Source organism: Microtus oregoni, unplaced genomic scaffold (assembly GCF_018167655.1).
Source record: "Microtus oregoni isolate MIOR12 unplaced genomic scaffold, Mior012 000050F_ref0000143, whole genome shotgun sequence".
NCBI lineage: Eukaryota > Metazoa > Chordata > Mammalia > Rodentia > Cricetidae > Microtus > Microtus oregoni.
This window is the reverse complement of record NW_024543256.1, coordinates 12,401,706-12,419,106: the sequence shown is the minus strand read 5'-3', so window position 1 is coordinate 12,419,106 and position 17,401 is coordinate 12,401,706. Positions and strand designations below refer to the sequence as shown.

The window sequence follows — 17,401 nt, the reverse complement described above, 5'->3', positions numbered from 1 at the left end:
TTAGAAAAATTATCCATTATGATCAAGTAGTCTTCATTCCAGAGATGCAGGGCTGGTTCAACATACGAAAATCTATCACTGTAATCCATCATATAAATAAACTGAAAGAAAAAAACCATTTGATCATTTCATTAGATGCTGAAAAAGCATTCGACAAAATTCAACATCCCTTTATGATAAAGGTCTTGGAGAGATTAGGGATACAAAGGTCATACATAAATATAGTAAAAGCTATCTACAGCAAGCTGACAGCTAACATATAATTAAACGGAGAAAAACTCAAAGCCATCCCACTAAAATCAGGAACACGACAAGGATGTCCACTCTCTCCATACCTCTTCAATATAGTGCTTGAAGTTCTAGCAATGCCAATAAGACAACATAAGGGGATCAAGGGGTTTCGAATTGGAAAGGAAGAAGTTAAAGTTTCGTTATTTGCAGATGATATGATAGTATACATAAGCGACCCCCAAAACTCTACCAAAGAACTCTTACAGCTGATAAACACCTTTAGTAATGTGGCAGGATACAAGATCAACTGCAAGAAATCAGTTGCCTTCCAATACAATGAGGATAAGGAAGCAGAGAGGGAAATCAGAGAAGTGTCACCTTTCACGTTAGCCACAAATAGCATAAAATATCTTGGGGTAACTCTCAACAACGAAGGAAAAATCTATTTGACAAGAACATTAAGGCATCGAAGAAAGAAATTGAAGAGGATTCCAGGAAATGGAAGGATCTCCCTTGATCTTGGATTAGGAGGATCAACATAGAAAAATGGCAATTCTACCAAACGCAACCTATAGATTCAATGCAATCCCCATCAAAATCCCAACAAAATTCTTCACAGACCTTGAGAAGACAATAATGAACTTTATATGGAAAAACAAAAAACCCAGGATAGCCAAAACAATCTTATACAATAAAGGATCGTCTGGAGGCATTACCGTCCCTGACTTCAAACTCTATTACAGAGTTACAGTATTGAAAACAGCTTGGTATTGGCATAAAAACAGAGAAGTCGAACAATGGAATCGAATAGAAGACCCGGACTTTAACCCACAAACCTATGAATACCCGATTTTCGATAAAGAAGCTAAAAGTATACAATGGAAAAAAGAGAGCATCTTCAACAAATTGTGCTGGCAAAACTAGATGTCAATCTGTAGAAGAATGAAAATAGATCCATATCTATTACCATGCACAAAACTCAAGTCCAAATGGATTAAAGACCTCAATATCAGGCTGAACACACTGAACCTGATAGAAGAGAAAGTGGGAAGTACTCTACAACACATGGGCACAGGAGACCACTTGCTACATATAACCCCAGCAGCACGGACATTAAGGGCAACATTGAATAAATGGGACCTCCTGAGACTGAGAAGCTTCTGTAAAGCAAAGGACACTGTCACTTAGACAAAAAGGCAACCCACTGACTGGGAGAAGATCTTCACCGCAACTGACAAAGGTCTGATCTCCAAAATATATAAAGAAGTCAAGAAACTAGACTGTAAAAGGCTAATCAACCCAATTATAAAATGGGGCACTGAGCTGAACAGAGAAATCTCAACAGAAGAAGTTCAAATGGCCAAAAGACATTTAAGGTCATGCTCAACTTCCTTTGCGATCAGGGAAATGCAAATCAAGAACATTTTAAGATACCATCTTACACCTGTCAGAATGGCTAAAATCAAAAACACCAATGATAGCCTTTGCTGGAGAGGTTGTGGAGAAATGGGTACACTCATCCATTGCTGGTGGGAATGCAAACTTGTGCAACCACTTTGGGAAGGAGTGTGGCGGTTTCTCAGGAAATTCGGGATCAACCTACCCCTGGACCCAGCAACACCACTCTTGGGAATATACCCAAGAGATACCCAATCATACAACAAAAGTATATGCTCATCAATGCTCATAGCAGCATTGTTTGTAATAGCCAGAACCTGGAAACAACCTAGATGTCCATCAATGGAAGAATGGATGAAGAAAGTATGGAATATATACATATTAGAGTACTACTCAGCAGTAAAAAACAATGACTTCGTGAATTTTGCATGCAAATGGATGGAAATAGAAAACACTATCCTGAGTGAGGTAAGCCAGACCCAAAAAGAGGAACATGGGATGTACTCACTCATATTTGGTTTCTAGTCATAAATAAAGGACATTGAGCCTATAATTCATGTTCCTAGAGAAGCTAAATAAGGTGAATCCAAAGACAAACACAAAGGCATCCTCAGGAATATTAACCTTCATCAGGCGATGAAAGGAGACAGAGACAGAGACCCACACGGGAGCACCGGACAGAAATCTCAAGGTCCAAATCAGGAGCAGACGGAGACGGAGCACGAGCAAGGAACTCAGGACCGCGAGGGGTGCACCCACACACTGAGACAATGGGGATGTTCTTTCGGGAACTCACCAAGGCCAGCTGGACTGGATCTGAGAAAGCATGGGATAAAACCAGACTCGCTGAACATAGCGCACAATGAGGACTGCTGAAAAGTCAAGAACAATGGCACTGGGTTTTTTTCTTTTAATGGTCTGCTTTGTCCCTTTATTATTTTTTTTTTAATTTATTTATTTATTAAGGATTTCTGCGTAGTCCCCGCAACCGGTTCCCATTTCCCTCCCCCTCCCCCGATCAAGTTCCCCTCCCTCATCTGCTCGAAGAGCAATCAGGGTTCCCTGACCTGTGGGAAGCCCAAGGACTGCCCACCTCTATCCAGGTCTCGTAAGGTGAGCATCCAAACTGCCTAGGCTCCCACAAAGCCAATACGTGCAGTAGGATCAAAAACCCACTGCAATTGTTCTTGAGTTCTCAGTATTCCTCATTGTCTGCTATGGCACTGGGTTTTGATCCTACTGCATGTACTGGCTTTGTTGGAGCCTACGCTGTTTCGATGTTCACCTTTACTAGACCTGGAAGGAGGTGGGAGGTCCTTGGACTCCCCACAGGGCAGGGAACCAGGTCTGCTCTTCAGGCTGATGAGAGAGGGAGAGTTGACTGGGGGAGGGGGAGGGATATGGGAGGTGGTTGCAGGGAAGAGACAGAAATCTTTAGTAAATAAATAAATAAGTAATAATTTAAAAAAATAATTAAATTAAAAAAAAACCTTGGTGGCAAAGGTGTCTTTCAGTGTTTGAATGATGTTCATCTGTAATAAAGGGAACCCTAGAATCCAATGGATTGTGAGAAGAAGATGAATATTTACAGGCAGAAACATACATAGCAGAAAACCAGAATACTAAGTGATGGAGATATATCAAAGATGGCCCAGTGTTGGAGAAAACAAACTTCATCCTCCTTTGGTACCTTCAAAATAAACCAACACTACTAAGAGAATGATTTTAGATATCTTGTCTCAGGAACTGGGATACGATCTGGTTATCTCACTTTTGGCTTCTCAGCTGGTAACTTTTTTGGAAAGCAGCTCTAGGAAGCTGGCACATAAAGCAATGGAGGGAGGGCATAGGAAAGACCTCCAGATGACACAGCCCTGTCTTCCTCTGGTGACTGTCTCAAGACACATTAGACCCAGACCCAGCAAAAACTGCTGGGTCCTTTTCACGATCTGGGAAGAAAGCTGCTTTTCGCCTACAGAGAAAACTGGAAATTCTAGTCTGCCAAGACCAAAGAGAGTTAATAAAAGATTGTGTAATAAGTAGCCTTTGTCTGATTGAAGTAATACAATTAATTAGTTGGGAAGTTTTTCTTTCAAAAGCTCAATATTTGAAAATGCCATTAACAATTCCCCCATGGAAGAGTACAAATAGACTAGGCAATTAAAGTGACTGCAATAAAAGAAAAAAAAACATGATCCTTTCATTATGGTCCTCTAATCCTGGATTTAGCAGATCGGCCCTGATTAACGGGTTTCAGAAGTAAATGATCAATAATGTTCCTAGAGAGGAAGAAGAACATGGCAGAAAAGGTATATTTTTTCATATTTCTACTTAATTGTATTAATCCCGCAATCTCACGCTTGGTGTCTTTTACAATTTCCGTACTTTTGTATACTTTAAGTTGTTTACACTGTTTGCATAATCCTCAGAAAAAAAAAGTTCCCAGTTCTTGGCCATAGAGAGAAGTTAATGAAAACAAAACCATTAACTACCAAAGAAGAAATCAAAAGTTTTAAAGCTGTTCCTACTCCAATGCCACAAGTGGATAAAAATCAAATACGTGGTGTGATGCAGAGAAGAAAATATGCTTAGTTAACTGAATTTACACTAAAAAAAAACATCAATTTGGTTAAAGTGGTTTGTGTTGGTCGATGGGTTCTAAAACTTGCAAAGAACTTCAAGCTGGTATTTATTCCTGATAGCTAGACAGTATTAGTCCTCTTTTTCTGGATACAAAAAAAAATGAATGATTTATTGATCACTGACCACAGAACTAATGATTATGGGCTCTTTCGCATAGTAACTCCTGTGAAAAGGGTTGGGGAGTTTATCTAACCGCAAGTTTAAAAGACTAGCCAACAGTGTGATGTGGCTGCTGAGTAAGCTCATGCAATTTCAAGCTACATTTATAAGGATAATGATATCTTCTATGAATGTGCTGCTTTTTACTGTAAAAAGTGCTTGCAGATGGATGATCTCATTTTATACAGTGGCTGGAATATAGGAAGTCAGTTGTCTTATGCTCTAAAGAAGTTATGTATGTCTGAGAGGAATACAGACTCATATTTTAAGACTTACCCTGACATTCTTTATTAGAATATATCCAGAAAAGGAAAGACATAATATTGTAAGGTTCCTTTAAGAATATATATACATACACACATATATATTTATATATAAATCACATACACATATATACATGTAGTATATGATGCTCATGACCCTGTTAGTATATGCAGCTATTGGGGAGACTAACAGGAAAAAGAACAGAATGATTCTGCATTACAAGAAGAAATTACAGCTCAACATAAGGAAAAACTTTGCAATGAAAAGTAGTACAGTAATGAAACAGACTGCTCTCTAGGAAGAGCGAGGTTTTGATTGTTATAGGACTCTCTGTTCCAGACAACACTCTTCGGGATGTTCCCAGAGGAAATTCTACATTGCCTCATTACAACCAAAAGTCATCTAAATCTCTGTGCTCCTCTGCATTCTGAAACTCTCTCTCTCTGCTCTCTCTCTCTCTCTCTCTCTCTCTCTTTCTCTCTCTCTCTCTCTGTTTTTCTAAACCAGTGAGTTTTATTGGAGTCACTAAGAGGAATATGGGTGAAGGGTAATTTACAGGAACAGAAATGATTCACAGACAGCTGTATCACCAAAGCTCACTCTAGCATGGGTGAGAGCTCACAAAAGCTCAAAATCTGGATCATGCGGAACAACCTGCAGGAAGCTCAACAGAACATAGATGTCTCAGGATGCTCAGGTGACAGTCTGAGCCTCTTCCACATAGCTTAGTTGATCTCTTTTTTTAAAAAAAAAACATTATTTATTTATTATGTGTACAATATTCTGTCTGTGTGTCTGCCTGCAGGCCAGAAGAGGGCACCAGATCTCATTACAGATGGTTGTGAGCCACCATGTGGTTGCTGGGAATTGAACTCAGGACCTTTGGAAGAGCAGGCAATGCTCTTAACCTCTGAGCCATGATGGGAGAGATGGCTGGTCTCTGCCCCTTTCAGACTATCTGGCAGTATACCTAAGTAGTCCGCACTGTGCAGCAGCTTTCATTGGAATTCCAATGGAATGCTAAACTCTGGACAAGAAAATGTGATTGGAAGTACTATATATACATGGCTTTCTATGCTGATATTTAATGTCACTGAAACCCTCTGAATTCTTGTTTACTTGGCTAGGTAAGTATAGGAATTCCAGGAGAAGACTACTTTGAGATTTGACCCTATATCTGCCAGAATGGCTAAGATCAATAACACAAATTATGGCTCGTGCTGGTGAGGATATGGAAAAAGGGGAACACTCCTCCGCTTCCACTGCTAGTGGAAGTGCAAGCTTTTATAGTCACTTTGGAAATCAACATGGCATTTCCTCACAAAATTGTTAATTATTTTACGTCAAGATCCAGCTATACCACCCTTAGGCATATACCCAAAGGATGTTTCATGTGACCACAAGAATACTTGCTCAACTATGTTCACTGATGCTCTATTCATAATAACGAGAAATTTGAAACACCCTGGATGTTCCTCAACAGAAGAATGGGTAAAGAAAATGTGATACATTTACACAATGGACTATTACTCAGTTTTTTAAAAAGACATCATGAAATTTGCAGGCAAATCAAAGGAACTAGAAAAAAAAACATCATTAATGAGGTAACCCAGACCCAGAAAGATAAAAATAGCATGTATTAGCTTTTATGTACATTTTAGCATTTAAATAAATGATAACAAGCTACAGTCCACTGAACCACAGATTTTAGGTATTTAGTAAGGGTACATTTACACAATGGAGTATTACACGTTAAAAAGAATTAAATAATGACATTTGCAATTAAATTAATGGAACTAGAAAAACTCATCCTGGGTGAGACAACCCAATCAACAAGAACAAATATGGTATGTAATTGCCTATATCAGGATGTTAAAAGGTAAGTAAATAATAATTGACCTACAATCCATAGGACCACAATGGTTAAGTATAGATTAAGGGACTGGGGACAAACAGATCTTTCTAGTAAAAAGAACTAGAATAGATAATTAAGGCTGGATGCAGGGGGACTGGAATGGGAAGACAAAGTGGGTGCTGTGTGTGTGTGTGTGTGTGTGTGTTTTATTAGATTGGAGCCTGAAGAAGTTTGGTTCTGAACAAGTAAAGGATTGCAGCAGCAGCAGTAGCCTATACAAATGGGAACTGAGACGCAAACCTGGGTCCTCTGAAACCACTGAGCTATCTCTTCATCCCATGTTGTGTCTTTTTATTTCAAGAGTACTTTATAACTTCAGAGTACATTACCTACTTAGCAAACTGTGTTTTAAAACATGTTATTTTTATACACTTTTTAAAACTGGAATTCTTAGTTTGCTCTGTAGATTACTCACTGTTAGTCTGTAAAAGCACAGTGCTCTTTCTGTACATATTCTATGTCCTGAAGCTTTGTTTAATTTATTTCATACAACTTTTTTTTTGAAATTTTAAATTTTCTTCTACTTGAGAAGAAGGCCATGTCACCTGAGAATTAAGATACTTGTACAGGCTTTTCTGGTCTTTGGTGTCTGTCTGTCTATCTATCTATCTATCTATCTATCTATCTATCTATCTATCCATCTATCTATCTATTTTGCTTGGTTGCTTTGGTTAAGACTTCATGTACCAACTTGGTTTAGGAGAAATATCAAACTCTGAGGATCCTTACTCCATTTCTTGTTCATCATATAGGAAAAGCATACAGTTTTTCAACATTCAGTATATAATTTTCACTGAGTTTTTCATATATGACCTTTATTCTGTTCAAGTAATTTCTTTCCATTTCTAATTTGCTCCATATGTTTTTATCATGAAAGGTTGTTGAGATTTTTCAAAATCTTCACCCACAGCTATTAAGATGCTTATGTGATTTTCATATGGTGAACCATCTGTACATTCCAGGGTAAATCCAACTTGGTCATGGTGCATAATCCTTTTAACATGCAATTGAGTTCAGGTTGCTGGCATTTTATTGAAGATTTCTGCATTTATATTCTTCAAGAATATTGATTAGCTTTAGTTTTCTAGTAATGTCTTTGTCTGGTTTTGCTAGTTGTGTAATGTTGGTCTAGTAGAATGTGTTTGGAAGTGCCTCAATTTAAATGTTCTAAAAATGTTGAGAATTGCAAATAATTCTGTAAATGTAAGGTAGGCTTATACAGTATATATATTCCATGTGTGCCTGGAATCTTCTTTGTTGTGAAACTTTTTATTCCTTATCCAGTAGTCACATTCATTATTATTTGTTCAAACTTTCTCTTTCGTTATGATTTAGCTTCCTTGATTTATGATTCTAGGAATTTATCCATGACCTTGAAATTATTCAAGTCATTGTCTATATGATTTTAACACCATATAAGTAACAAAATATTGTGTCATCAGTTATTTCTATGATTTTATTTATGATGTTATTTATTTGAGTCTATTCCTTCATACTTAGAATTTAATCCAGGGATGCAAGCTTTGCATTCTAGGCAAGTTATACACCTGACATACAGCAATAATGTCGCCTTCCTCTGAAACAGTTTTGTCAATGTCTTAATAATGAAGTAGTACCTAGTTTTAGTGATTTTTTTCTATTTTGTTTTTAATCTCTATTTTTATTATTCTCCTTCTTCCGCTTCTTCCTCCTTTGCTAAATTTGGGCATTTAAGCTTAATTTCTTATTTAGAAGTATAAAGCTAAATTAAAGATAGATTGTTACTTTGAAATATTGACTCTTGTTTAAAGGGGTTACTAACAACTATAAACTTTTTTGTCAGTGTATTAACTGCATGATGGGCTTTCATTATATTTCAATACATGCATATAATGTATTTAGTCATATTAACCAATTTTATTAAATTGTGTTAGTCCTTCTTGCCCTTCTCCTGTTTTACTAATAGTCCCCAGTTGTCTTTCACGTGCTCCAGCCCCTGATTTTATATATGACATAAAACATGCAATACTTGTCTTTATGGGACTTTTTTATTTAACACAAAACTAAAATGCTTAGTATTATATTTGTTGTATCTCGTAGGTTTTTAGTATTACATTTTCATCTCTTTTTTTCTTAAGATATTATCTCCTCTCTTTAATTTTTGATTCCTTGTTTAACCCACTTGTTGTCCAACAACATTCTTTAGTTTCCCCATATGAATTTTATCTTTTCTTCAAATATTTCAATTTCTACTTTTATTCCATAATGGAAGGAAAATCTACTTAGTTTAATTTGAGCCTTCTTAAATGTGTAAATACTTGTCTTAGGACATAGCACATGATAAAACCTGGGATATGTTCCAGATGTATTTTTAAAAAAAAGACTCTGGATGGTATTTCAATGTTGTGAAGAAAGCTTGTTTTTTGCCAATCCAAGTTTGGTTGGTAAAATCAAAACAAGAGTTAATAATTTCACAAGGAAGTAAAAATATTGTGTATAATTTATAGGCACCACCATGGTCACAAATTACAAAAGATCATATAGATTCGAAAACTCACTTAGCTATTCCACTCTTTGTTATTAATTGAAAAACTTCAGATTACTATGGTCAAACTGAAGATAGACAAAAGCTCACAAATGTTAAGTAACATATTTTAGATTAAAGGCCACATTTTGGAAAAAAACAAAGTAGGCCTGCCTCTAAGCTTTATTCTTATTGTTCTTTCAAATCATATGCATTGAAGGAAGGGAACACATCCACAGACACAAGCACACAAGCTTGACGTTTTATGCTCTTGTTTGAGACTGTGAAAAGAGACTAGTACTCATAAATCAACTTGTTACTTTTCCCGACATCATATGATTCATAAATATTCAGGATCATGTCCTTAAAATGGGTTTTAAATAACACTGGATTGTGTTGTTGGAAATAATATTATCAAATCATTTTAAAGGCTGCACCAAGCTTTGTCTTTTATGAAGTGCTTAGTCTCCAGAAGTTAATGGTCTCCAAATAAATTTATTTGGCTGACACATGTATGGAAAGTTTTCTGTACCAATCACCGATGCAAGACAACCATGAATCTATCAATCACAGAGTTAAAAAGCTCTGTCGTATAGCACACTTAATACCCAGTGTAACAAATTAGTATTACCATTCCTCCATGCAATACAAACTCATTTCCTTAAACTGCTATTGTACTGAATGCCAGGGTTATAAATGAGCAGAACACAAATTGATTTGCATGTAATAACAGTGGCAATAAACCTTTCCTGGTTCATGCAATTTTCCCCATCTGTTAACAGAGAACAAGTTTAGGATCTATTATTATTCCCAGAAGGAGACTTACCCAGCTGGACATCTATCACACTTGGCTGATTTTCCATGGGGAACAATGGCTTGGGAGGCTTGTCTGTGAGCAAAGCTAAAAGAGAAAATGAAAGAAAGTAATGGAAAAATTGAGATAAATTATAGGGTAAAGATGATTCCATCGTGTATGATATTTAATGTTTATAGACTTGATGGTGTGTAAACATTTATTAGATAGTGTTTGTACTTGGGCTGTTACTCTAGCCATACAATATCCATTTTCCAGTAAATTTAGAGCTCCATTGAGTCACTTAAAATAGGATATCCGCACAGCTATATATTCCAACGCATTCAAACAAATGGACTGCTTATTTTGGATGTATATTCATAAGCTTGTATGTGTCAAGAAATATAGATTGAAAAAATAAAATCATAGAAACATTGAAATTCACGTATTTGCTTTGTAGCACTAAATAGTCAAAACGAATTGCAGTAGATTTCCCGTAGCATAAACTTTGCAAGAGTCCAAGTCATCCCCACTTTTGCCCTAATCTTCAGTAACGCAAGCAAGACTGATAGCTCTTTAGGGACTGGTTTTAAAAAGTCAGCCTCTTTGGCTCTCTGTGAGTTCAAGGCCAACCTGGTCAACAGAGCGAGTTCCAGGACAGGCAACAAAACTACAGAGAAGGAATTTTTTAAGTACGGAATTTGATGTCAATGTGAAACTTAAAGGATAAAATAAAGGACCTTAGTGATGAGACTTATCAAGAATGATGTATGTACAAAGGAACCACCTGATGAGAAGGAATTGAATGGGTGATGTGAAGAACCAATTTTCATGGAATAAACAATACAAATTGGAAATGACACTACATAGATAGGGAAGGACTCAATCCTGAAGAGTTTTAAGAAATATACCAATGGATTGGGGCATGATACGGTAGGTTATAACGTCATTAGTGATTCTTAGAGTAAAACAATTACTCAAATGTCAACTGAATCTAATGATGATGAACATGGCATGGAGGATGTGCTGGAGTGCAAGAAAAGTGAGTGAGAAAATGGTACTAAAGGCGAGGCAGGGTAAAGCAATGAGTAAGACCATGAGTCTGGAAAAACGGGAAAAAAAGAAACAAATAGTAAGGATAATCAGAAGAAAACAGCAGAGGAATATGTCATATATACTGTTGTCAGAAAGACAGTCTTATCCTATTATTCATATATTGATTTCATTTAAATTACTACTGTTTTCATATTTTGCTTAAACTATATAACTTGATCTTGCCTCTTTAAAATGTTTTATAAGTCCTTTTAATACACAAGAGGCTTAGCTATGGGGTAGGTTACAAAATATAATAATTATCTCATGCTTTTTCAGTCCCAGTCCAGCTGGCCTTGGTGAGCTCCCAATAGATCAGCCCCACTGTCTCCGTGGGTGGGTGCACCCCTTGTGGTCCTGACTTCTTTGCTCATGTTCTCCCTCCTTCTGCTCCTCATTGGGACCTTGGGAGCTTAGTCCAGTGCTCCAGTGTGGGTCTCTGTCTCTATCTCCATCCATCGCCAAATGAAGGTTGTATGGTGATATGCAAGATATTCATCAGTATGGCTATAGGTAGGATCATTTCAGGTTCCCTAAACTCAGCTGCCCAGAGAACTAACTTGGGACCTTGCCTTGGGCATCTGGGAGCCCCTCTAGGTCCAAGTCTCTTGCCAACCCTAAGATGGCTCTCTTAATTAAGATACGTGCTTCCCTGCTCCCCATCCAAACTTCTTTTATCCCAATCATCCCGTTTCCCCAAGTTCTCCCCATCCTACCCTTCTCACTTTTCTCTCTCCATCTCCCCTTACCCCCCTCCCACCCCACCCCCAAGATCCCGATTTTTTGCCCTGCAATCTTGTCTACTTCCCATACCCAGGAGGATAGCTATATGTTTTTATTTGGGTTCACCTTCTTATTTAGCTTCTTTAGGATAACAAATTATAGACTCACTGACCTTTATTTATGGCTAGAACCCAATTATGAGTGAGTACATCCCTTGTTCATCTTTTTGGGTCTGGGTTACCTCACTCAGGATAGTATTTTCTATTTCCATCCATTTGCATGCAAAATTCGAGAAGTCATTGTTTTTTACCGCTGAGTAGTACTCTAATGTGTATATATTCCACACTTTCTGAAAAAGCATGGGATAAAACCGGACTCTCTGAATATGGCGGACAATGAGGGCTGGTTAGAAGCCAAAGACAATGGCACTGGGTTTTGATCCTACTTCATGTTTTGGCTTTGTGGGAGCCTAGCCAGTTTGGATGTTCACCTTCCTAGACCAGGATGGAGGGGGGAGGACTTTGGACTTTCCACAGGGCAGGGAACCCTGACTGCTCTTCAGACTGGAGAGTGAGGGGGAGAGGAGTGGGGGGACGGGGAGAGGAGTGGGGGGACGGGGAGAGGAGTGGGGGGACGGGGAGAGGAGTGGGGGAGGGGGAGAGGAGTGGGGGGAGGGGGAGAGGAGTGGGGGAGGGGGAGAGGAGTGGGGGGAGGGGGAGAGGAGTGGGGGGAGGGGGGAAGAGTAGGAGGCTGGGAAGAGGCGGACATTTTTTTTCAATAAAAAAATTAAAAAATTAAAAAATATATAATAATTAAATCATAATTAATTAAGCATTTGGGAAATCTCTGCTAATGTGAAAAGGGTCTATCTCAGCATTGAGCATTGATTACAGGGGCACTATCTCAGTGTTAAGTGTTGATTACAAGATATGTACAGTTATAGAAATAAACGATCATGATGAGAGTCTCAAAAATACTTCTTGATAACCAAAAATACATCATAAATATATGTAGAAAAGATATTTATATAACATAAGCTCCATTTTCCTTAACTGCCCATGATAGAAAAAAATGCTAAATGAATTGTTTTCATTTTTCAACAAATCTTCATTGGTAGCCAACAAAATATTCTTACAGAATTTAACATTTTTAATTCAAGCAGACTTGTAAATAATGTATACAGACCTAAATATCTAATATACAATCTTTACAATGTATAATAAATAATCATAATGTATTATACTTTTAGTTGATTTTAATAATACGATCTTTAATTGTTATTTAGAATATAAGAAATAAAAGCTTAAACATCTGAATTCAAAATCCAATCACATATGATGCTCAGATTGGCTGTCATAGTTCACTACTGTCAGTAACAACCAAATATTTGAAACAACTTAAATTTCCATTGATAAAACTTTGGCTAAATAAAATTGTGGTAATTTTATATATTTATATCATATATTATAATACATTAGATTGAAAGAATGAGATACAGTAGATTAAAAGAATGAGATACATTTGTAAATCTGATATAAACATATCTCTACAACACATTGCAAAGAAGCAAGGTCATAAATACTGTATATAGCATGGTACTACTGAATATATAACTGCAAAAGTTTTAAATGCATAAAATTTAGATAAATATGGAATATTCTGTCATAAGGTGTCACTAAGGTGAGGAACTGGTTAGCTAAGTAATAGTGGGAAACAACGGCAATAAAGAACGGTAGCCTATACAAAAATTCAAGTAACATTATGCAGATTGAGCAGGTATATATTTAGCACTATACATAAACAAATTTTATATATATAAAACACAATTTAATGAAAAAGAGGCCATGAATTTTCACTGCCTAGAGGATTAGCCTTCAGCAGTGCAGGGCTCAAAGGTAATCCATGCATGAGCATACTAAAACGTTATATCTCGGGGGTAAGGGAAAAGATATACACTCTCTTGATGGTTTCCTTCTAATCTTTTCTTTATTCTTCTTTTACCTTCTCTTTATGCTTTATTTTCCTGGTAATTTCCTTCCCTCATTCTTCATGTTTTTCTTCTAACTCTATCTTTATTCTTGATGTTTTCCTTCTAACCCCTTCTAACACTATCTTTATTCTTTTCCTTACAGATTATATATTCCAGCAAAATCTTTAGGGCGATATAAAAATTACAATATGGTTACATTCTATTTTTCAAGTGAATGATTACAATGAGTACAAGTAAAAACATGTTTTCCATATTTTTACATGATTAAACATTTTACATATTACAGGTAAAAAACAAATTATTCCAAGAACTCACGTACATTCATACCCTAGCAACTCGTTATAGATTAACAGTGTAGGCAAGCAAGGTATTCTTTTACTGGCAGGCTGCATTTTTGTAACTACAAAGAAAGGACTAATCACTTTATTACTTATCTTGAAAGGTAATCTTATAAGGAGTCTTAAAGGAATCACAAACCTAAACTTTTATACATGAAAAGCAATCAGCTCTACTTTACATGTTTAGGGTGCATACCACTCAGGAGATTGAAGAGAAATGGATATTATAGAGAATTTAACACATCTTCAGCCACCAACCAATCCTAGCAAGAAAGGCACATCAGCTAATTGAACTGTGATCCCTGGGCCATTCCAGTGGTTTCATGACAGGCAATGAGTCAGCTGAGCAATGATAGCTTTAGAACTTCTCACACATATACAACTTTAACTCCAAAACTCAAGAGAGGGAGAAAATAAAATTGCATCTTCTGTCCAACAATTCACTGTAGGATATTTAAATGTGGACCCTCATTTCATGCTAGAACCATGCGTAGGCCTTGGAATTACAAGAAAGTCCTGAGTATGTTTCATGATAAACTGGCAACTGAGTCATTCATCTGGATCTTGACCACCAGCTCAAAGCCAAACCTTATGGCAACCCCATGTAATGATAGCAATAAGATTAGCAAGAATACATGTTACCATGGGTAGGACAGCTCATTTGTCTGCCCCACAACCCTCTTTTAAAAATTTCATATCAAACTCACAATTATGGCTTGGGAAAATAAGATCTGTTGAAATCAATAATCCTGAACAACAGAGTAGACCGTTTATAATTTTATCAGAAAACCAATCCTAGACATGAGAGGGAGTAATTTGGGTATAACTAAATGTTACTTTGTGATTGGAAGAATGGAAACAAGGGATTCCGTTTGATACACATGTTTCAGACTGATTTCCCTCCGCTGCCCTTCCATCTGTGGCTGCTTATCTGCTTTGTTTAATTACCCTTAAATATAATTGCTCTACAGAGCATACCAACACACTGGGCTTAATGTGCTACTTAAGCTACTAAAGCTACTGTCTGCATCTTCCTTAAGTGAGGTTTTATGTGTTCAACCCTAACACTCTTGAGGCGCATGCTAAAATGAACCCGTTTCTATTGAGTCCAGTAGTTTCCGTCATGCACCGCCAGATCAGTCAGTGTAACGGAAATGATTTGACAATGCCATGAACGTAGTGGATATATGAATAGCATTATTTATTGAAGTGGATGAATCGGTTGATTACGTTGCCTTTACACTATACACTAGTATTACATTTTTTATCGTTCTTTTCAGCTTTTCATTTGTCTACTTAATTAGATTTCCAAAAAGATCAAGTGAAAGGAAGTTAAATTCAGCCATTAATTTCTGCAAATGATGTCATTTTGGAATAAGTAAGTTAGGGTCAATCAACTGGACCAGCTCCACAAAGCCTAGTAAGTACCACAACACCTGAACCCACATACAGAAATCACTATTTAAAACAGCATTTCAAATCACATACCAAAATTTCTATTTTTATTGCAACATTTAGCTGTTTACACCTAACAGTATCTCCTACATTTACTGGAGGATAAAATCTAAACTGATCACTGAGGAACATAAATTACGGTGATGACAATATAGTCTTTAAAATGGTGTTGAATTTTTAGTTATCCTCTAACTTATCAGCTACACATATCAAAGATTTTTTTCCTCATTTACCATATTAGTATACTATATTAATTTCTAAAACTGCACTCTGACTGAAATCCCCCCCCCCGAGTTTATAATTACCAAAGTTATCCTTTAGAATAGTTATCAAAGTGATCATGTGGTTGTTTGAATAGGAGTGGCACACATAGACTCACATATTTGAATACTTGGTCAGGAGGGGATGGCACTATTTGCTAGTGATTAGGAGGTGTTGCATTGTTGGAGTAGATGTGGCCTTATTGGAGGAAGTGTGCCATTGAAGGTGGGCTTTGGGGTTTCAAATACTCAAACCAGACTCAGTGGTTCCCCTTTTCTTGCTGCCTGCAGATCCAGATGTAAAACTCACAGCTCTTTCTCCTGCACCATGTCTGCCTGCATGCCATCATGCTTCCCCACATGCTGATAATGGACTAAGAATCTAAAACTCTAAGCAAGCCCAATTAAATTAAACATTTTCCTTTATAAGAGTTGCCACGTACATGGTGTCACTTCATAGCAAAAGAGCGCTAAGACAGATTGGTTATTTAGCATCTTCTGTGACTATGTGTCATTCTAAGATATTTTGCATTACGTCTGGCAAATAGCTTGCAAATAAAGTTCCATAGATTTCATTCCTAAAGCTGCAATGAGACCTTTCTGATATCAGCATGTCCACAATATTTTCCTTACTACCTTCCACTTCCATTGTGAATTCTACCTAAGCTCCCATAAAACAGCCCTGATAACCACAAAAGCAATTTTTTTTCTTGTCTGAAATCCCAAAGTATTTACAAGTTCTTTGAACTATTCATTTGGTAAATAGCAAGCACTGCCTTGATTATAAACTCATCCTCGCTTTATATGGATCTGCCAAGTTATCCCAAATGGATTTTTAATCTTCTGGATGAAGATCATGCCTCCAATAAGTCAGCATACAAAGTAATATTTGACCTTGGAGAACAAATAAACACAACCTGAAAATTAACTTTCACTAGAAAATAGGACTTCCCATGGGCCTCTTTGATTGCAAGGAACACAATTTTGCTGATTACAGCTAAAAAACAAAGAAATTATCATGGGGCTCTTTCAAGAGTGGCAGAGAAATCTGGGGAACTAGGTCTAGGAATGAAAGAAACTAGGCCAGGTATACAGACAAGAAGACTAAATAATAGTTTCATCTTATTTCCATAATTAAGTTAAACTGGTTTTATGACTTCTTGACTGTGTTTTACTTTATTGTGTTTTTTTATTCTGTCTCACTTTGGTCAAAATTTAAAAACACCAAGAAAAATAAAGAGAATAGACAAGTTTTGAGTTATATTATAATCAAGAAAACATACATATAATGATGGAAAGAAGAATCCCCTAAAAACAGGTTTGCTCAGCTTCTACATTTCTAAAACTTATTGATAAACTAGCAGTTTTCAATCTGTGGGTCATAACCCTTTGGGGATTGAAGGATCCTTCCACAGGGGTTGCCTAAGACCATTAGAAAATGCAGATATTCACATAATAATTCATAACATTAGAAAAGATGCACTTATGAAGTAGCAATGGAAACAATTTTATGGCTGGGGATACATGAGGAACTATGTTAAAGAGTCACAACATTAGGAAGAGGGAGGAACCCTGTGCTAGACAATCTTTTTTTTTTATCAAAAATGACTGGTCTGCTCATTGCTGGATGCATTAGA

The 17,401-nt window shown here is 36.8% G+C and overlaps 1 protein-coding gene across 1 annotated transcript in view; it reads right to left on the bottom strand.

Moving 5' to 3' along the window:
* Positions 1-17,401, bottom strand: part of LOC121437110 (X-linked interleukin-1 receptor accessory protein-like 2) — a 573,807-nt gene that overhangs the window by 250,689 nt on the left and 305,717 nt on the right. The window contains exon 5 of the mRNA XM_041636947.1: positions 9,940-10,014. Coding sequence (XP_041492881.1) covers positions 9,940-10,014 — 75 coding nt within the window. The remainder of the gene's footprint in view (positions 1-9,939; positions 10,015-17,401) is intronic.